Raw genomic sequence first — 21,965 nt, 5'->3', positions numbered from 1 at the left:
CAGAAGCCACCATTACAGCTCATAAAAGGGAAAGGAGGGCTTCCAAAGCGAAGGGCATCCTCAAAGGTCACCATCAAACAAGAGGACAGGGTTTACTTTATAGGGAGCTACTCAATTGAGTTGTTCATATTATGTTCTTGTCTTTTATATAAGTAGCTTGGATGGTAGAGATGTAGGTGAACTTTGCATATAAATGTTTGCACTACTTCCCTATAGTTTGTCTTTATTGCATATAAACTTAGAGTGGGAGGGCCGAGTATTCGTGTGCAAAGAAGATAAGGAGCTGCTTGTCGGGGAGGAATACACTATTTTACAAATTGTGAACACTTGAAAATAGTCTCATCAATCTTATTAGAGTTAGACAGAGTAAGTCGTAGATAAGCTTCTTATATGTCACGTATGGTACCAAATTTATAATTATTCAGTCTCAAGGGAGCTTTTATTTATGAGTATGAAAGACCAAAAAAGAGTTTTAAAAAAATCTAGAATGTTTCATCAAAAATAGAGTGAGAACGTCGATTACTACAATCTTTATTTGGATTATAACTTTGTAAGTTAGGAGTAGTGAAGACCAAATTGAAATTAAAAAATCTAGAAATTTTGTGGAAAGGAATCACTTTTAATAATCATGTTTTCAATAATCAATTTATAGGTTATTATAAAAAGAGAATCTAATCAAATTGATCAAAACAATATAGGATTACTTAAAAAGAAATCCATATTAAAACATCGAAAATCCAGCAAAAATAAAATAAAAATAAAATAAGATTGTCCTAAAATTTAATTTGAAGTTTCTCTCTTCCCTATGTGGTAGTATATAGATTTTTGCTAATCTAAACTTGCTACCGTCGTAATAATATACTCTTTTATAAATACGTTGGACTTACATGTTTCAAACCATCTTTAAGAGGAGATATGGAATGTTAAATAAAACAAATAAATATTAAAATTGAAAAACGTCCTATGCTAACCTATGGTCTAAGAATTTAAATACAACTATATTATGCATGTGCTATGATGTTTACTTGCAATGTCATCGTCAACCGTACAAGAGTGTCTTGCCTTTTGAAATAGAAGTACACATGGTTTAAGTATTTTAAGAAATACTCAGTAACTGGCCCACTATTGGGTTACGGAAGGTAAACTACAGTTCATGATTAGAGACCTATCGTTAAAACCATCATCATATATGTGGCCTCTAGTTTTGACAAAATTAGATGTGTAGTACTTCCTACATGCGACCCACATGTGCGAGCGTGAGTCTCTAGGTGGTTCGCACCCTCCCTCCCCTTCGACCCATCATAGTCGGGCTAGTTGTCCGTAGTCGGGCATCCAGAGGTCAGCAAACTCCTAGATATCATGCGAGACATGATCATCATCGTCATCATCATAGTGTCATAATTATGATTGTTATGCTACGTTATGTCATGTTATACTATGTTATTCTATGTTGTGCTATGCCAAATTTATAAGCTATGTTATAATGTGATTATGACATATTGTGGAACCACGTTTATGATGTTGATATGATGCATAAACCTCCATACACCATGTCATCTAAGCTATGTTAAGTACGAAAGATATGACAAGAATTATGTATGAATGATTCACATGCCTATTTTGTTATTAATGAAAGAAGGGTTTACTTGCATCATAAACTTACGCTATGATTTTAAGCTATAGGAATCTCATGCATTTTTGTATGTCACGTGCATCACAATATTTCCCTGTTGGGTTAGTACGGACATGTACATTTTGATATCTATGTACTCCATTATATTATCTGGACTCCTTTCCCTCTGTGGCTCCATCAGCGTGAGCGTGCGCTTGTTAAACGACATGCCCAAAAACGTATACGCTCACCTGGTGGGTCCATGTGCATGTGGGTCATGTGTAGAGAAGTACTGTACATCCAATTTAGCCCGACTAGAAAGCAGAGTTCAAAGCCATAAAACATTTTTATGAAATGATAGGTCCTAAACATAATTACATGGTATTTTCTGACCTCAATAGTGAGGTTACTTACGAATTATTTCTTAAAATACTCAAGTAAAGGTAAAGGTAAAGGTAAGATGTCTCTGCACATGTGACAATGTCGTGGTGGCAGTCATGAGATTGAAGTTAGGTTAGATGTTTTCATGTTACATGTAGCCCTTAGGTTAGATCAGGACATTATTTTATTTTTACTTTATTTTATTTAAACTTCATTCTATTGATTTTCTGCTATGTTGTTTTTAAAGATTTTATTACAAACGTCTAATTCCATGACATCGTTTATAAAATATTTCAAATGAACGTTTTCACATGTAATAGTCATATCATACATGCATTGGCGACCATATTTCTAATAGAAAACAAGATCATTACAAGTATAAAAATACTTAGTAAGTAGCCTACTTGTAGGGTCTACTAACATTAAGACCTAATTAGCTACCACGGGTTTTAATTTGGGCTCTAGGAAGTTTAAGTCTAAGTTCGGTAACTTCCTAAGCTTTGAGAGGCTTTAAAGTTCCTGAGGTAATTCTCAAGCATGTCACAAACACAATTGAGGATTGGAAGTTGTTCACCTATACGGGTGCCGAATGATCTCTTTGACAGCTTATTTGAGTTATGGGGTAAACAAACTTTTCCTTCTTAATTTCTAACTTACATTATATTTAGGAAGTGAATCATCAATATCTTGAACCTTAGAGGCGAGACCTCATCACAAATGAATCCCATGAAAGAAAATTATGGCATCATAAATCTAAACATTATATATGTAAGGTTAATTGATGACTTTTTCACATGACCATAAAAGTCACACTGAATCTAGGAGCGCTACCCATGTACCAAACAACTATTGAGTTTACTTGTGTGGTCCCTTGTCCCCACTTAGGACGGGTTTACGGAATGACCTTATTTAGAAGGCCCTTGATTATTTTCACACACGATAGTAACACTAATTCTAGGGTAGCCTCGATATACTATCTTATCTTATCAATATGGGTCAAGCTCAATGGTAAGGGTTCCTGAACCTATCATTAAGTAGGGACACTATTAAGTTTAATCTAAGTCACTCAAAGCACTAATAATGTAATGAAGTAAATGAGAAGTGTTCTGTTTCTAGTGATATCGTTCATGACTACTAATAGACACGGTAAGTTATATGGATGTTCCTAAATGTCGTGGTTGTAAACTAAGTGCTTTAGCGCATCTTGATGGCTTATAATTTGGACTTCCTTTATCAAAACTTTCTAGATTAGCTCTTGAGGCTAACCATATTCAGGGAGCACCGAGGTTTAGTTCTTTGATTGTATTTCATGGTCCAAGGATACTTAGTCTACTAAAAACATCTTGTCTTGAACATCGTAAAATCGTACAAGTTCTAACACCCTATTCTTAACTTAAATCTTAGGTTGGTTATAGGTTCTGCAAACTTGTCAAAAATAGAGAGTTGTGAGTTCTCTATAGCCTAGCTCAAGGAAATATCTCACTACAACTAGGTAAGTATGATTCACTTAAGCCTCGAATGAAATTAGATGCATGAATTGGTATAAGTAGCTGTATTGGCATAAGTAGGATTTGACTTTTAGTTTCTTTTTTATCACTTAGCTATTGATGTGTTGTTTCCTTTTCATCAGATTCACTTGATCGAGACACTTCTTATTCGTCAACATCAATGTCACTTGGATCTTTTAGCTGCATCAGCATTTGACTAAATCTGTGTAGTTTGCTCCCCTAACTTCTATTGTAGAGTTTCTTCGATATTGTTTGAATTTGGTAAGATTTTCTTCTTTGAGGACCACCATGAAAATGGTTCATCAAAAACTACATCTCTCGTTGTATAGCATCTTCTACTTGTTGGATCGCAACACTTCCACCCTTTTCTTTAGTTATCATATCAACAAATATACACTTGAATGCTTTCTCGACAAAACTCATGTTTGCATCTAATTCTCTCTCTATTTTTCGCTTCTTAATTAGAAAAAAAAACATAATAACTTTTTATGCTAATACGGTTGGATTTAAATGGAATCAAACAAAAATCATGGTTTAAATTAATTGAGTTGTAAAACTATATAATTTTAATAGATAGTGGATTTTAAATTTGATTGATATTATATTTTGAGATTTAGAAAGTGAAAAAAATATGAAACAAAGGAAGATATTGAATGTATTTTCAAACCTTATAGCAAAGTTCATAGAGCAAATGGATTCCTTGTTATAGAATTACGTATATAATCAATTTCGGGCTCTTGTTATAAATCTAGGTGTATAATTAACATCATTTTACTCAATAGCTCAAATAATTGAAGCATCTTTCATACAAAAAAAAAAAAAAAAATATGATATTAACTCAGTTTTATTCAATTATTCAAAAGTAGGCAATACTCTCTTGCTTCATTATTCGTTTATAAATTTTAAAATAAATAATGAAAATAACGCAAATAAACTCAACATAATGTGCAGGGTATACTAGGTAGGGCTTATAATAGTAAACCAAATTGTTCGGGTGTTCTATCTGACTCGAGAATCCAACAAACTTAGACTACCCAATTCAAATCATAAAAGTTAGGTTGAGTTAGATTTTTTTATTTTTAATTTAGATTAGACTTAATTTTTGAAAAATTGAAAATTAGAATTGGTTTGTGAGTTGTCATTTTTTTGGTTAAGTCAACCCAACTACCCGAAAGAATTACAATCCAACCTAATGCTACCCTAAGATTATTATATATATTAAAAATATTCGATATTTATAACCAATATCAATGATGTGTTATCACTCCTGAAAGATTGATATTTAAACTTTATGAAATTTTTGTTGATAAGGTAATGTGTATGATAGACAAATAGATTTTTTTTTTCATAAAAAAAAAGTAAGTTAAAAAAAATAGATGTCACCCCAATTTAAAAATCCAGGTTGAGTTGTGAACATTATTCGAGTGGTTCATGTCACTAACTTTCAAGTTGGTCCAAAATATTTTTTAAACATAAATTAACCTATCTCGTATGCACCCTTTAGAGATGTCCACAGGTCTCATTCCAGTCACCTATTTCATTCTTTAGTTGCGCGAAATCCATTTATTTTCACTATTTGATACAGATTCTTATATATTTGTACCCTCTCGGAACTGAATATGGCCTTAATAAAGGCAATTAAGGTCAATATAAGGTCCATTTTCTCAATTTATGTTAGTGAGTTGAGAAATTAGTATTACTAACGAAACAAAATGGACATTCTATTAAGAAACAACTCCTAATGATAAATGGAGAAACTTCGAGAGACGGAATTCAACCAAGTAAGTGGTCTTATTATCGGTTTGATCGGAAGGCTTGTCTTATGTATGATGACACGTGCCTAGTAGTGTTGGCACATGTCATTTATGATTTATATGTTGTGATGTGTTTTGGCTAAATTATAATAACGAGGTGTGATATTATGATGACGTTATATGATGATGATGTGATAACGATGACATTACAGTGATGATGTATGCTTTATATGTTGTGATGCGCTGACTATATAATAATAATGATGTATGATATTATGATGACATTATTTGATGATAATGTAATGACGATGACGTAATGATGATGATGTGTGATGTTATGCAGCGTTATTTGATAATGATATAATGACGATGAAGTAATGATGATGATGTATGATGTTATGATGAGGACATAATAGTGTTGATGTATGTTAATATGATGACGTAAAATTGTATGATGATGAGATGGATTAGGCATGACATGTTTCCATATCAAGAGGACGTGCTTGTATTGAATGCCATGATGCATTATGACCGTGATTCATTTTTCTAAAGACACAACTCTAAATGAAGTTAATGATTATGAGCATATGAAAACCAACACCTACATGTTGTTTAGAGTAATATATGAACGGTGTCTACGGTTGTGTCACAAAGATGATTTCAAGATGAAAATTATAGGGACCTTATGCATTTTGTGTGTACATATACATTAGTATACTTCCTATTGATGATGATGAGTACGAATGCGCAGACTATGATGATGATGATGATCATGCCTAATATGACACTCAAGGGTTTGCTAACATCCGGATGTCACTACATACAGTTAGCTTAACTATGATAGGTCCAAGGAGTGCAAACTGCCTGAAAATCCACACTCGCACGTGTGGGTTGTGTGTAGGAAAGTACTACACAGCCAATTTTTTTCCAGACTAAAAGCAACCCCTATGATAACTTTTAAATGATAGGTTCCTAGATCATAAGTTGCATGTGTCTACATTCCTTCACTCCTGCACTCCAATAGTAGGTCACTTACCGAGTATTTCTTAAAATACTCGATATGTAGATATGTAATCAACCAGGCTTAGTATGGCTAATAAGAGAAGAATAAAACTCGTAAAAAAAAAGAAAAAAAACAGAGAAGAAGAGAACTTATTTCTGTGTAAAATGAGTAAGAAGGATGAGGCAGAATCGAAGAGATAGATAGATAGATATGCATAGGATGATTGGAAGGAGAAGGATTTAGTGTAATTTAGATAAAAGAGATGCTTTGAAGGCTTCATCGGTGGAGAAGGCATGGGGAAGCTTAATCAAAACATGTTGGAGCATCAAATCGTTTACATTGGTGATGTTGGCGTGGTGAATGTGAACTTCCAGATCTCTTAATGCTCCCATCAATGTGGCGGAAGGGCAGTTTTGATTATGGGACTCAACTCGCACCATTGCGTCCCCTCCTCCCATCCTTTTTACCTCCACGTCGAACAGAGTGCTGCCCTTCCCCTGTTCCTCCTCCTCCTCCGACGTCGTGGTGCTCTGTTTCTCCACCCCCTCCTCTCCCCCTTTCTTCAACTTCCTCACCTCCAACTCCAACTCCATCTCCTCCACCTTCCCCTTTAGTGCGTTTATGTACCACACCGCGTCCCACAGCAACGACGTCTTGTCCATCACGTTCGGCACTACCGACCGGAGCGCGTAGAATCGCTTGTTTAGTTTCTCCCTCCTCTGCCGTTCTGCTTCCACGTGGTTTCGTTTCCTCCCTCTTCTTTTTCCCGCCGCTTTCCCCACTGGGCTGTCGGAATCCGACAGCTCCAATTCCCCTGCGGACCCTGCTCTTCTCGATTTCCCCCTACCCGGGGCTTCGCTCATGAACCCAATCTCCTCCAATTGACGTCTTGCTCCAACAACGGAAGTGGACTGCTGCTGTTTCTGAAATTGGGTATGTCCGACTCCAACACGGATTTCACCTGTTGGACTAAGCCCCAATCCTCGGGGATTATCTGTTGGGATGCGAGTTCGAGGACGCCGTAAGGGGTTGGGACGCAGAGGAGGGTTTGGATGCCGTGAGATTTGGCCTCCTTGGCTCTTTGGCAGTCGTACCGCTCGAGCTCGTCCGGGCCGGTGAGCCAGACAGCCGCGCCGGAGCAGAAGGATCTTCCAGGAAGGCCATGGGCGGAGGCGAAGGATTGGGTTAAGGACATCATGTAGAACCACTCGAGGTCGAGGGGGGCGTCGGGGAGGAGAGGGGGGCTGTGGGAGTCTTCAGGGGAGGAGGAGGAAGTGGAGTTAGGGGAGGGCTGGAAGTGGCCTTCGCTCCATGAGAGGAAAACAGCACCACTGTGGTCGGTGGTGGTCTGCCAGAAGATGGCGTAGGCCCAGGGGAGTGGCGGTGTGTGGAGGAGGAATTGGAGGCGATGGTGGAGAGAGGAGGAAGAGGGGGAAACCACTGGCTCCTCCATGGCCGTGTTTCACAAGGTAAGTGAAGTAAGTGGTGGGCGTTGTTGGGAAATTGCAGCATTTATGTTATCCTACAACGTATTGAGTGAGATTTAAGAGACAAAGAAAGAGTGAGTGATTAATTATTAGTCACGAGTTATCTAAAACTAAATGAACACAAACTTTGATAAAACAAAAGAGATGTAATTGCATTGAAAACACATGCATATAACTACCCTAACTTAGTTTCCTAAACGTCATTGCATAGTCGTAAATGGTGCAGGGGCGCTTTACCCTTACTTAAAAAAATAAGACTAATGCGTTAAAAACACTCCTTAAGTGACCTTATTATTAGGATTAAGAAATGCATACGCAAGCCGTGAGAGACTTATCATTTGATAAAAACCATTCCATTCCTTAGCCTTGAACTCATAAAAATGATTTTGTTAAGGAAGGCCAGATGTTTTAATTAGACATCTCGAACATAGTTAAAATGCACAATGTAAAGGATATTTAGTATTAAATTATAGTTTACTATTATATTATATTTGATATTTTATTACAAGGAAAATATCGAGATATTTTCATTCTTACTATAGGTATCTTTCCAATATATTATTCTTTCCATCTATTACTATTTCCATATCCTTGTAATTTATTTGATTATAAATAGTGAACTTTTACACAACATTTAGGTGTGGTGGATTAAGCAAACATTCTCATGGTATTAGAGATTTTTCGGGTTAGCAACTCCGATCCTTTCTTTTCAATGGATTTTGAATCATCTACTATTCTTTTCCACTACCACTGCTGTTTTGACACTGCAAGGGCAGTCGTCAGGAGGAGCCGATTGATTACTTTTCAGCTCCACCCTATTGACCTCCAAATCACCATTTGCCATACTCTGTACATACAACCTCACCTTTTCCAACACAATCGATTTTCCCTCAACCAACATAGTCTCTTTCATTTTCTTCCCAATCTTCCCTTCATCCTTCACAGAAACTCTAACCTAAACCTATTGACCTTCTACAGAGATTTACCTTTGGAACCTAGGCGCCACACTGGCCTCTTCGCCAACCAAGTCACCGCCTCCTTTGTTGCCAAAATTGGCCCCTTCGCCCAATGTGACGACTCTTCCGGCTTCAACATTGTCTTTGTCCCTTGCTCTAGGTTTCCCCCTTCTACTTCTTGGGTTAGACATATTCTCGCTGGAACCAAGGCAGAATCATCGCTGAGCGACGATCCCTCTTCGTGGGTTAGACATATTCTCGCTGAAGCCAAGGCAGCATCGCCGCTAAGCGTCGATCCCTCTACAGTTTTCGATGGGGAAGAAAGTGTTTCTCTATGCCTCTTCTAGACCAGGATATTTAGAATAAGTCTAGATATTTGGTACTAAATTATAGTTTACTGTATATATCATATTTGATATTTTATTATAAGGCAAATATCTAGATATTTGTCTTTTAACCATAGTAGGTATCTTTCCATTTATTGTTATTTTCATTTATTACTCTTTCCATATCCTTGTAATTTATTTGATTATAAATATAAAATTTTCACACTATTTAGGTGTGGTGGATTATGCAAACATTCTCATAAGAAAGGATCGGGGTTGCTCGAAAAATCTCTGATACCATGAGAATGTTTGCTTAATCCACCACACCTAAATGGTGTGTGAAAGTTCATTATTTATAATCAAATAAATTACAAGGATATAGAAATACTAATAAATAGAAAAAACAATATATGGAAAGATACCTACGGTAAGAAGGCAAATATCTAGATATTTGCCTTATAATAAAATATCAAATATGATATATATGGTAAACTATAATTTAATACTAAATATCCTTAACACCCCCTACACGCTGAGTGTCGAATTTGAATGAACGTGAAGCTTGGATCTGAAAAATTCAAAAAAGGTTGAGAAACACTTTCTTGGCCATCGAAAATTGTAGAGGGATCGTCGCTTAGCGGCGATGCTGCCTTGGCTCCGACGAGAATCATGAAGAGGGATCGTCGCTCAGCGACGATGTTGCCTTGTCTCCGGTGATAATATTTCTAACCCAAGAAGTAGAAGGGGGAAACCTAGAGTAAGGGACAAAGACAATGTTGAAGCCGGAAGAGTTGCCATAGTGGGCGAAGAAGCCAATTTTGGCGAAGGGAGGCGGCGACTTGGTTGGCAAAGAGGTACGTGCGGCACTTAGATTTCAAAGCTAAATCTCTGTAGAAGATCGATAGCCTTCTCAAGATTCTGTATATTTTTTATGAGAATGCTGATGAGGATTATGAGAGGGTTTTTGTGAACGTTGAAGGGGAGATTGGGAAGAAAATGAAAGAGGCTATATTGGTTAAGGGAAAACCGATTGGGTTGGTAAAGGTGAGATTGTATGTACAAGAGTATGACGAAAGGTGATTTGAAGGTCAATAGGGTGGAGCTGAAGAGTAATCAATCGGCTCCACCTGCGGCAGCCATAGCGACTGCCTCTGCGGCGTCAAAGCCAGCAGTGGTGGTGGAAAAGAATAGTAGAAGATTCAGAAGACATTGAAAAGAAAGCATCAGGGTTGCTAAACCAAAAGGGCTCTGATACCATGAAGATGTTTGCATTATCCACCACACCTAAATGATGTGAAAGTTATCTATATATAATCAAATAAATTACAAGGATATAAAAAGAATAATAAAGGGAAGTAGCAATACATGGAAAAATACCTATGGTAAGAAGACAAATATTTAGATATTTGCCTTCTAATAAAATATCAAATATGATATATAAGGTAAACTATAATTTAGTACTAAATATCCTTTACACGCAATATTATGACCATAAAGATAGAAAGGAGTGTACCAACTTATACTAAGGAGTAAGTAGTTTCAAATGAAAACAACCAAGGAAGCTTGATAGACGACAATATCTTATAGTATGCTATAGATAAGTTGATAGTGTTGAAAGAAAATTTCGTCACTATGAAATATGTGAATATGAAATTTAAGTATCTGTATGAAAAAATTTATAGTGCCTTTTTAGTATAGTTATAGGAAAATTGTTAAAAGGAGATCTCGAAGATGTATGAACAGGTCAATGAGTAAACCTTTAGCAAATTTTAGAAAATTTGACTCAAAAGACAATATAATGCATAAAGTTGGTTAAATTATTAATGTAATCAAGGGAAGTAAACAAGTCAGGGTGAAAAAAAGTTAAAGTTGAAATTAAGGTTTGGAAGGTTTTCTAACCTTTCTATTCATTATTTATATGAATATTGATTTCAATCAAGAGCCTGAGCAAATCTACTAAATGAATTTTGTTGCTCATGAAATTTTAGAATAAGTCTCAATATGACATTATAAGGTTATGTATGGAATTTGGTGATCATTAGACTATGATAAAAGGGCTAAACCAAGAGTAGGTAAAATGCCCCTATAATTATGTTCCACTAGCTTATGACCAAAGTGACCTCTAAATGGCATGAAATTTGATGAGGAGTCTTATATCATAGTTAAATGGATTATATAAAGTTACAAGGCCATTGTAATATGTTAAGGATTTAAATCAAAATTTGAGGTAAGAAAGGATCAGAGTACCCATATGATAATTCTAAGATGTTTTCAAGACCTTAAAAACTCAAAATATTGCTAAAATTTATGAGACTCATTTACAATACTAAGAATAAGTATGAAATATATTACAGAATTAGGAAAAACTTTGAAAGATTTATGTATGCAAAAAAATGTTTATGACTCGTATGGATTAGGGTATGCTGATTAAGAATTTTTCATTAGGCAACTCTTAGAAGGAGAATTTGAGTTATTCCGAGATTAAACATTTTGTAGAGGCATATGATGTAACGACCCTAAAAAAACTGATTTCCATCTCTCCACTAGTCTCTCACCACCCTTCCCTAGAATACCTCACAAATACCTCACAAATACCTCAACCTCGTGTAGATTAGTTAGATCTTCTTTTCATTTATCTCGATTCTCATTTCTTTCCTTTATTTAGTTTTTAGTTACAAATTAAATACTAAGAACCATTTACTTGTTGTAGGAAATCGTCATGATACATAGACATAGCCATTTGTTTAGGAAAGAAAAGAAAGTAAGAATCCATTAAAATTGGTCAAACTACGGGTTATCAGAATTTAAAAAAGAAAGAGGAAGAAAAGGAAAAATCTGGGAAGTTTTTAAATAGTTTGTATGAAAATAATATTATAACAAACAATATTCGGAGAAATTCAAAGGATGTAAGCGAGCAAATTTGGAGCTTAATAGAACTTTGGCTAAGGTCAATCAAGTAAGTGGTCTGACCATCAACTTGGTCAGAAGACTTATCTTATGTATGATGACACATGTCCAGTGGCCCTTGCACGTGCCATTTGTGCTTTATGTTATATGATGATGTGACGCAATTACGTTATATGATGATGTGATAACATTATTTGATGATGTGATGACATTATACGATGATGTGATGACGTTATATGATGATGTTATATGATGATGTGATTATGTACATGACGTTGACATGATGATGATGGTGTGATGATGTACATGATCTTGACATGATGATGATGGTGCATGATAACAAGATGGTGTGAGAAATGTGATGATGAAATGACTTAATATTACGATGTTCCATATTAAGATGATGTACATGTATTAAATGTCACAATGCATTATGAAGACGAGTTTTTAAAGACACAACCATAGTTAATGTTAATGATGATAAATATATGAAGGCCAATAAATGCATGTTACTTAAAGTAATGTGTGAATATAGGGTTGTGTCACAAGGATGATTTAAAGAACAAAACAATAGAGATCTCGTGCATTTTGTGTGTTCATATACATCCAAATACTTCTCCATTTATGATGAGGAGTACGGACGCGCATACTATGATGATGATGATCATCATGCCTCTCAGGACACTCGGAATTTGCTAACAACCTCTGGATGTCACTACGGACAACTAGCTCGACTATGATGGGTCTAAGAGTGTGCGAATCGCTTGGGACCCACGCTCGCACGTGTCGATCGTATGTAGGGAAGTACTAACATCGAATTTTGTCCTGACTAAAGGTCGCCCTTATGATGGTTTTAACGATAGGTCTGATAAGTTGCATGTATTTGCATTCCATGACCCCAATAGTGGAATCGTTTCCTGAGTATTTCTTATAATAATCAAGTCGTGTGCTACTTCTATTTCAGGTAAAGACAAGTCACCCATGTACGACTGACGAAGGCATCATAAGTGGAGACCATGACATGTGCATAGGATAGTGGTATTTTATTTTCTTAGTCTTAAGTTAGTATTTTCTTATGTTGTTTCAAAGTTACTTTTAATCATGAACTCATCCCGTGGCAAAGGTTTTTATGGTGGTACCAGTGATGGGGTCACCCCCTAGAGTCTCTATAACAAGGTAAGGATTTGTAGTTAAGCCAGTAACTCCTATTAGTGAACTTGTCATAGGAATGGGGTTTGTAGTTGCTCATAGAAGTTTATGAAGAGATGGATTAGTCAGGGTCGTGAACTTGCCCACATGGTAAGGGTTCATATGAGTGTAGTAGCCAATATGTGACCTATTACGGAGTCATCTATTAATCAATTAAAAAAACGATGTGTGGCCTATTAAGGAGTCGTCTAGTAATCCATTTTAGTCGGCGAGTATCAAGTGATATTTCTCACGATGTTTTAACAACTTTGTAATTGGAAATAATGAGAGGTCATGACTTATAAATACATGACACTTAAGTATGTAACACAAACAATAACGTTTCAACTTATGGCTAAAAACTCACCCAAAGACCCTATAGAGAACCAATATGGGTATGTATGTGCTCCAAGGAAGCTAGTTACAAGCCTTCGTGAGATGATGAAGGCCCAAATACGACAAGTATATAAAATGAGGGTCAATAGTTTAGTGAGAACCTCGATAGGGCTATAACTCAATGAACAAAGAGTAAGAGGGTTCAGTACCCTATAGAAGCTCGGCTAGAGCTACAAAACCCAAAGTTAGCCATAGGTAGCTATTTACTTATAGAAGTGGTATATAGCCATAAAAGGAAACGATTAGAGCCTATTACTACACTGCTTATTGAGTATTTTATATTAACTCATGTTATTATTTTGGTTTCATGTTTTTATATTTGAATATTTGTATACTTTTTGTAACAAATTTAGGAGGAACAACTGATTTATGAACTTAACGCATTTTAATATTAAATGGTTGAATTTCATTCCGTCACCCATTTATTTTAAAATAAAAACTTGTATCGAAGCTTTTAAACTTTGCAGTGATGCATATCATAAAAGATCGTGATTTGATCTGACACTATCTCACACACACAATGAGCATATATTTTAAATGACACACAAATTAAAATGGAATTACATGATTCTCAAGTCTGTTATGTTGTAAATACCATATTTTAAACATAAAAAACCAAATTAATGAGAGACAAGAACCCAGTGTTGACCATCCGCTTTGACTTTGAAACCATGGAGTTGAGCAAACAAATGAACTGCCCGTCTTACCCCTCGATTATCCGCAGCAGTAAAATAATCATGGCCGAATAAAACCCCACCTGGTCTAAGTATCCGGTAAGCCCGGTTTATATCGGACCAGGCCGAGTTAAAGTCGTGACCCGCGTCCACCTCGATCAAGTCCCCATAGATCCCCCACTCGCAAAAGCTATCCAGAACCGACCCGGTTGAGAACGGCAACGGAATAACCGAACCGGACGCGTTCTTGGCAACCACGTTTTGCATGAACTGGTAAAGAAGTGATACGTCGCCGTTTACCATCGACAACTCCTTGAACTTGTCAAGAAAACCGGGCCACCCACGGAAGTCATCAACGCAAAGAATCTGAGTCTGGAGGCCGAGTTGCCGAGTTAACTCGGCCATGTGAGTCGCCGACGCTCCCAGAAACGAACCCACCTCGATTATAGTCCGTGGCTTTACTCGTCTCACAAGGTTCTCAAAAACGGCGCCGTTGGAGCCCCACCCCTTGATATTCTTCGGGTGCAGAAGCTCCGCCACGTGCGGCGGAGGGAAGTTGAGGAATGGAGATTCCCCCTTGAAGACCTTCTGGAGGATTGTTAAACGGACCTGTCGGTGAGGGATGGGTGGGGAACAGCGTGTTCTGATTCGAAATTGGCCGATGTCGACAGGTGCGTCAGTGACCTGTAAAAGTTGAGGGGTCGAATAAGTAGGGATAATTTCGGAATTAGACGGAGATACGGATGAGGATGATAGGTAGCCGAGCGCGTAGGTTAGCAACAGGATGACCAAATAGGCGGTAAGCTTGGAAGCGGCGGAGAGGACGACGGCGACGGCGGCCTTGCGGCGGTTGGCTTTGTCCCTCATGATTGTTAGAGATAATTTTTGAGAGGGAGTTTGAGAATAAAAGGAAAAGTCAAAGCCTTTATAATAATTATTATTTTCTTTTGTTGTTATTTTTTATGTATTTGTTAAAAAAATAAAAATAAAGGATAAAATTAAATATACACATTTCAAAAGTTTGAATGTAGAAGAACAAATATTTAATTAACTTGACAAATAAAATAATATACTCTCTAAATTTAATAAAGGGTAATAATTGGAATTGTAAGTCAGTTTATTGGTTACATATTTTCTATATAAACAATTATATATCAAAATAAAAATATTCCAAATAAATAACTAACTAAATATATATTAACAAAAGTCAACCTACATTATCAACCCCAATATTCAAATTTTAAATTCATTAATTTACTCGAAAAACATTCTTTCATGTTCCCTCAATTGGTCGGATTTAATTAATTAATTACCTATTTTACACTTTTCCTAATTTTTTAAAAATAAAAACCACTCCGTTTAAATTTTTTCTATTTTCTCTCATTTCAATCCATCTCTTATATGGAAAAATGTTCCTTTAAAAAAATTAAACTTTTTTAGTTAATTATTATATCTCATTTCAATATATTTATAAGACCGTGCAATTAATGGATAAGTAACTATTTATTCAACGATACTTTAGTCTACCAGATTGTTTGTTCGTTGGGTTGAGTCAAGTTTGAAAAAACAAACTATTATTAAATAATTAATCCAATTCAACTCAATTATAATTTTTTTAAAATTTTTGTTTTTAATATAGGGAAAATATTACTCATAAAAATATTTATTTCTTTGTTTTAAAATATTTAGTTAAAGATTTATAATTGAATTTCAATACATATTTTAAAATATTACTTTCCAATAAAAATTATTTTCATTGGTCGAAGAATAAATAATAAAAATTTATGAAATTAAATAAAAATAAAATAAAATAAAATTTATACAACCATCATCCTCAATTGACTATCTTCTAATATTAAATTTTTTTAGCAAAATAATAGCATAAGATATAGTTATAAATATTGTCACAAGTAAACCATCAACCACCTTTTTTTTTTTTTTTTTTTTTTAATAATGCTTCTGAATCTTAGCCTTAAAAAATACAATTGCTAATTAAATTTTTGTGCCCCAAGGTTTCTTAAACATTGATTAATCATGGCTGTAATTATAAAAGATTATTAGTAATTACTTATAAGTACGAACAATGTCGTTAAGAAGTTTAATATTATTTGCTCATTATTAAATATAAATGTCAATATTTGAAATATATTTTTTTTACCTTCTCTTGTTGATGATGTTGGCTCGAAATTTAGGCTCGAGTTCACGTCCACAACGTCCAATTTTGATGGTCTTAAATACATCGATATACTTTATTTTATAAATTTATCTAATTCTCGAGTTTACCAGATACATATGTTTTATTAAATGATGAGATGGCAACCTTGATTATAAATTTTTTAGGGTGAGGTTTTTCGAGTCACCTAATATATTTAATTAAAATTTAACACCTAATTTGAATATATATTTTAAAATTTGAACATTTAAAGTTATTTTTTTATTTTATTTTTAAGAGTGATGGAAGAATAAATAATAAAAAAAAAAGAACTATAAAATTAAATAAAAACTAAAATAGTTAATTGACTTTTTTATTTTGCTTTTGGGCCACAAATTTTCTGAAAACCCAAAAGAAGACCTCCAATGCCCAACTTGGTGTTGGCCACAAACTAAGAACCATGTGGACTGCCTTCTCGACCTCACCGAGCCCGTCCTGCTGCCGCCTCCCGCTGCCAACCAGGCCGCCTCCGACGCCTCCGGTCTCCGCCATCTACGCGAAGGCTCAGCCACCCGAAACCGACGCCGATAACGCCACACCAAACAACAGTACCAGCATCAAAAGCTTCGGCCACAAAATTCTCTCGGCCGCGAACTCCACAAATCCCAAATCCCGCAGCCCCATCCGAAAACAGGAATCGCAATTGGAGACTGCCCAAATTAGTGGGTTAGATGTTCTGAGGGCACTGCAGAAGGCGGCCGCCGTGAAGGAGAAAAACAGAACCCGACAAGGGAAAGAACAGAAGAAAGACGGGCCGCCTCCCACCGAAGGGAGCGGCTCTGATAACTCTGAGATGAACCGTAGAGTGAGGCCTCTGAGAATCAAGAACGATTGGGGCTTGAGACTTACTGAGTTGGAGAAACGCCTTCAGGAGATCTCTGAAACGGTTTGATGATTCTTTCATTCTCTTTTTATTAGAATTGTCAATGAATTGTATATGCATATGTAGTGTTTATTAGAATTGTCAATGAGTTCCCAACATTTGAATATGAAACCATGTTAAATCACTGCTAGATATATGACTTTTAATATTGTATGCACATTCTTTATGGCACTCCTCCATTTGGAAACCCTTCTGAGCTTTGTTCTGACTGTTGAAACAGATGAAGAACTACTACTTCTTTGTCATGGTTAGTGTCTCTTTCTTGTTGTGCCTGTTGGGTTTTGTTGGGTTTTGTTGAGGATGGTTGGTGGAGAGTCTTACATCGGCTAATTAAGAAGAAGTTCATGGATTTATAGCAAGAAATACTATCTTCATTGGTACGAGACATTTTGAGGAAACCAAAAGCAAAGTCATGAGAGCTGATGCTCAAAGTGAACCCATCATACCATTGGGGAGGATCGTAGTTACTCGGTGTCTCATAGAAACCGTAGGTCACCCACCTTAATAATTTCTGCTCACCCTATGAGTCTTACAAAGCTTCCAAGACCCATCTCTAGAAGAACTCTATATAGATAGAGACTGAACTGACAGAATCTTGCCATAACATGTGAGCCCAGAAATGATAGCCATATGATTCCCAAGCTTCCTAGGACTAGATTGTATCTGCTTTCTACATTCGTGAAACAGATAGGAAGGAGGCAATAGGGAATTATAATGGACAAAGAAGAAACAAGTCCAAATAGGAATGAGTGTCTCATCAAGCTGCAGGAAGAGTCCTTTGCTTCGGACTTAAATACGAGATAGAGGTAAGTAACAAATGTTGAGGATTGTTGGGAGAGGAGTCCCATATCGGCTAATTAAGGGACTGATCATGGGTTTATGTAAGGAATACATCTCCATCCGTACGAAACCTTTTGGGAAGACAAAAAACAAAGTCACGAGAGCTTATGCTCAAAATTGACAACATCATACCATTATGGAGAGTCGTAGTTTCGAACATGACATCAGAGCTATACTCTTAACTTAGTCATGTCAATAAAATTCTCAAGCGTCGAAGAAAAAAGTTGTGAGCCTTAAAGGTATAGTCAAAAGTGACTCAAGTGTAGAATAAAGGGTGCTCTTTGTTCAAGGACTCGATCAAGTGGGGACTATTCGAGTGTTCCATAAGACCTCAGGGGAGGTTCCATAGACCATTATGGAGAGTCGTAGTTTCTAACAACAGAGTGACGTAGCTTTAGAGATTCAACCCTTGTTATATTTTCTTGAACAAGATACACTTGATGTTTTTGTTATCAATAGCATAAATCTCTGGAAACTTTTATGGGATCGGGGATCGAGTCTTCTGAACATGGTCTTAAGTTATTGTTTAGACCAAAGTCATGATACTCTTTTATGAAATCAACTTATGCATACATTGTGCTCCTTCTTTTAGCCTCAAATCACGGTTATAACAACATTATAATCTGTTCCAAAACTGCATAGTAATAGATGATGCACTCCTTGGATTTGGGGATCTCTTTAATCTTTCTTGGTGCGCTCGAAGAGAAACTGTTACTTTACAGGTTTGTTTAAATTATTGTTAATTTAAACAAATCTTTGAACCCTTTTATGCCTGCAATAACGTGATCCTGTTTTGGTGGAATTCTCCTTACAATTGTTTCCATTTTCTTCTCTGATCAAGTCGTAAAAAAATTTCCACTGACAAAGATAGATATATGTAACTCTTTTTTAGAGTTTGATTTTTTTTAGAGTTTCAATGTAATTTGATTTTTTAGGTTTATTTTTATGGTAGGTTTTAATAATATTCCTAAACTTTCGTAAGTCAGTTTCAAAATAACCCTTTTGCGAAGTTTTCAGCTAGAATGAAGGTGGAGAGAGATGTGGCACAGGTGTATGTTTCGATTATCAATGTTGCTCGTGAACTTTAGTGCATGCTTCAATATTTTCAAACCTTTAACTTTTGCAATTGTTTGAAAATAACCATTGTTTTTGTTTTCTAGTTATGAGTCGGAGAAAGACACCAAATAATCCTAGTTACATTCAAAACGAAGCTGTATAAGGATGGGAAAAAATTGGAGATTATGGCAAAATATCGTTTCCTTACCCATTAAAAAGAATTTGGGGGAAGTTAACATTGTACGAGTAAGTTATCCACAAGGGAACGGGATTCCCAAAACATTAGGATGTGACTCTTTTTCTTTATTGCTCTTCTACCGTCCATCAATAAACACTTTCAATTGACTTTTCTCCTACCCACTAGGGGCATAAATGAAAGATGAACCTAAATCAAGTATACTATCTTTTTTAAGTCATCGTCACATCATTTTTCCGTCTTCCTTTAACGGAATAATTGACAGAAGCATTATCTTGAAACAAATTTAAAGTTCGTAAGTTTAAGATAGTGAAACTATTGAAAATAAAATTAATCATCCTTAATGAGAAGCATAAACACTTTATGGACATTTGGACGCGCTGACACTTGTTGTACACATATTGATCTCTTGTTAGTGCAATAGATGTGTTAGACATTATTTGTACTAAGCCAAAAAGTAGGCCCGACGTTTGTTTGAGATGCACCAAACACCAAACACTCCGATAAGCATATGAAAGAAACAAAAATAATACAATTTAAGAGGAATGTTAGATTCTTAGAATGAAAATTAAGAGAAGAAAATTATTACATTCCCCAACTGTGTGGATTTGTTTATCATCTCAGCCACCTCCTGAGATCAGTGGTTGAAGATGGAGAAACCTCTCCTCCATAGCTCTCTGTATAGCAAGATGAATAGTTAGACTGATCCTCCAGCCCACCATACCTTCCATAAGCACTCTTAAAACTTGGACTCTTCATCTCATTCCCATGAACACCACCACACCCCACCATTCTACTGTATGGATCTGGCGGTACTGGAAACGATAGCCGTTTCCTTGCAGTCCCAACTCGTTCCCTTTCCGGAGTTGCAGGCCTTTGCCTCGGCGCACTCTGCGACCGGACTCGAGCCTTGGCCGACTCTGTTGCAGCCATGTAATTAGGTAGTGAAGTTTCACCATAACCACCCCCTTTGTGATGTTGATGTTTAGACCTGAAGCTTGGCGTTTGAGGTGTAATGTGGTGGCTAATTTGGTTTCTGTCTTCTCTGTTGTAGCGAGGACTCGCCGACCGAACTTGCTGGACCGGTCGGGATTTTGACGGGGATGGGGTGATGGGGATTTGGCTGTGATGGGCTCTATGGAGTGGGGAGGAAGATGGAAGCATGTTTGATCTTTGTGATTGAATTTGGTAATTGGAAGTGTGGAAATTGTTGGGAGACAAGTAAGTGTATGGTCGAGAGGTGTCAATTTCAAGCGTTTTAAGTGGCTGTGGTCTGTTATCAGTGGAAGCTCTTGCCCTGCTCTCCCATGGCTTCTTAGCCATCCAATGATCCAGCCATTTAGATCCTTCTTCAAGCTCCATTTGGTTTCCTATTGATGGGCTCCTTCCAGTCCTCCATATCTAAAACAAGTTTAGTATTCAAAACATAACAATTGTTCATTATAAACAATGAAATGAGATATGAATTCAAACCTGTTGAGAAAAGGATTGAGATAAAATATTGTCACGATTCAAAGCAGAGTCTCGTCTGTGTTGTAACATTGCCTTAACTTGTTCAACAGTGTGAGCACGTTCATCCCAGTCATCTGTAACGCTGCTACCTTCTCTTGATACACATTTGTCTTGAACATAGCGAGATTCATAGATGCTGTTGGTCTCGCTAAAGGTGGACCGTCGGCTGCCTTCAAGGGAGAGCCGCATACGGTGATCCAACACTTTCTCTTGTACTCTAACCAATGCTTTGATGCACTGCAGGGTTGTCTTCGCTTGTTTCCTTACATTATGGCCTCTCACCAAAGCCTGCAACTTCACCAGCCCCTTCAGTGCCCGTAGAGCCCTCCTCGCCTTTCAAAATTCAAAAGTTAAGAAGGGTATCCATTCACATTATGACAAATTTACAGAGTTGAGAGCTCACCAGATATCCTCTAAAGGCGGTTTGAATGAGAATGGCAGAGTAAGAACGGCGGTCCAATGGAGAAGCAGGGGAAGGGCTGGTGAGGTGAAGAGGTTGTGCAGCCGGTCTGGCATGTTTGTGGTCAGTGGGGAGAGGCGGTTGGAGTGGAGGGAGTGGCTCCGGCGGCTGAGATGTTGGTTTTCTGAAAAGCCAGCGGCGTTTCTCCCGCCTCTGCAGAAAGTAGGATGAATGAGAAGGAGAAGAAGAAGGAGATGAAAATTAAAGGGTACCTTTTGTTCATCGTCTTTAGTGGGAGATCTGAAAGCCCTTTTGACGGCGGTGAGCCATGAGCTACCTCCTCCTTTCTTCCCCATTGAAAAGGAAAAATGGGATGTTCAGAAGAAAGATTTGGAAGCCATAGAGTTAAAGGCTCTACTGCTTCATCTGCTGCTGAAGTTGAGATGCAGCCAATGAGAGTGACATAGAGACGTTAGAATTGATGTGGGAATCTCAGACTCAACACAAAAACACACAAATTTTAAAATATATTTTATACAATCAGTAATTGAGCAATGAATGAGAGAGTAGTGAGTTATTATTGTTATTATGATATATGTTTTGATGCGTTGGGTTTGTTGTGTTGCAGAGGGCATAGGGAAAGGGGTAATGACGGTGTCAGAATCTGTGAGATA

At 36.7% G+C, this 21,965-nt stretch overlaps 5 protein-coding genes across 5 annotated transcripts; 1 reads left to right on the top strand and 4 right to left on the bottom strand.

The window, feature by feature from the left end:
- Nucleotides 1-6,497: 6,497 nt before the first annotated feature.
- LOC111460002 (transcription factor bHLH28-like) lies at nucleotides 6,498-7,121 on the bottom strand. The gene has a single exon (XM_023103081.1). It carries the CDS (start codon nucleotides 7,119-7,121, stop codon nucleotides 6,498-6,500), a length of 624 nt encoding a protein of 207 aa, XP_022958849.1.
- Nucleotides 7,118-7,711, bottom strand: LOC111460001 (transcription factor MYC2-like). Its single transcript, XM_023103080.1, has one exon. The coding sequence runs from the start codon at nucleotides 7,709-7,711 to the stop codon at nucleotides 7,118-7,120; it is 594 nt and encodes a 197-aa protein (XP_022958848.1).
- A 6,248-nt stretch (nucleotides 7,712-13,959) lies between these two features.
- On the bottom strand, nucleotides 13,960-15,088 carry LOC111460340. Its single transcript, XM_023103569.1, has one exon. It carries the CDS (start codon nucleotides 15,057-15,059, stop codon nucleotides 14,139-14,141), a length of 921 nt encoding a protein of 306 aa, XP_022959337.1. The 5' UTR covers nucleotides 15,060-15,088; the 3' UTR covers nucleotides 13,960-14,138.
- A 1,654-nt stretch (nucleotides 15,089-16,742) lies between these two features.
- Nucleotides 16,743-17,469, top strand: LOC111460438. Its single transcript, XM_023103708.1, has one exon. It carries the CDS (start codon nucleotides 16,805-16,807, stop codon nucleotides 17,294-17,296), a length of 492 nt encoding a protein of 163 aa, XP_022959476.1. The 5' UTR covers nucleotides 16,743-16,804; the 3' UTR covers nucleotides 17,297-17,469.
- A 2,379-nt stretch (nucleotides 17,470-19,848) lies between these two features.
- LOC111460437 (protein IQ-DOMAIN 31-like) lies at nucleotides 19,849-21,707 on the bottom strand. The gene is made up of 4 exons (XM_023103707.1): nucleotides 21,564-21,707; nucleotides 21,295-21,504; nucleotides 20,853-21,224; nucleotides 19,849-20,780 (listed from the first exon to the last, which is right to left on the bottom strand). Exons 1-4 carry the CDS (start codon nucleotides 21,645-21,647, stop codon nucleotides 19,995-19,997), a joined length of 1,452 nt encoding a protein of 483 aa, XP_022959475.1. The 5' UTR covers nucleotides 21,648-21,707; the 3' UTR covers nucleotides 19,849-19,994.
- Between the last annotated feature and the right edge of the window lie 258 nt (nucleotides 21,708-21,965).

This window comes from Cucurbita moschata, unplaced genomic scaffold, assembly GCF_002738365.1.
Source record: "Cucurbita moschata cultivar Rifu unplaced genomic scaffold, Cmos_1.0 Cmo_Scf00023, whole genome shotgun sequence".
Classification (NCBI taxonomy): domain Eukaryota; kingdom Viridiplantae; phylum Streptophyta; class Magnoliopsida; order Cucurbitales; family Cucurbitaceae; genus Cucurbita; species Cucurbita moschata.
Note: the sequence above shows the minus strand (reverse complement) of the source record. Positions and strands in the feature narration are given on the sequence as shown.

Coding starts and splice junctions, on each gene's coding strand:
- LOC111460002 (XM_023103081.1), bottom strand. CDS start 7,121: ATGAGCGAAGCCCCGGGTAGGGGGAAATCGAGAAGAGCAGGGTCCGCA.
- LOC111460438 (XM_023103708.1), top strand. CDS start 16,805: ATGTGGACTGCCTTCTCGACCTCACCGAGCCCGTCCTGCTGCCGCCTC.
- LOC111460437 (XM_023103707.1), bottom strand. CDS start 21,647: ATGGGGAAGAAAGGAGGAGGTAGCTCATGGCTCACCGCCGTCAAAAGG. Junction 21,505..21,563: donor CTAAAGACGATGAACAAAAG/GTACCCTTTAAT, acceptor TACTTTCTGCAG/AGGCGGGAGAAACGCCGCTG. Junction 21,225..21,294: donor CCGCCTTTAGAGGATATCTG/GTGAGCTCTCAA, acceptor GAATTTTGAAAG/GCGAGGAGGGCTCTACGGGC.
- LOC111460001 (XM_023103080.1), bottom strand. CDS start 7,711: ATGGAGGAGCCAGTGGTTTCCCCCTCTTCCTCCTCTCTCCACCATCGC.
- LOC111460340 (XM_023103569.1), bottom strand. CDS start 15,059: ATGAGGGACAAAGCCAACCGCCGCAAGGCCGCCGTCGCCGTCGTCCTC.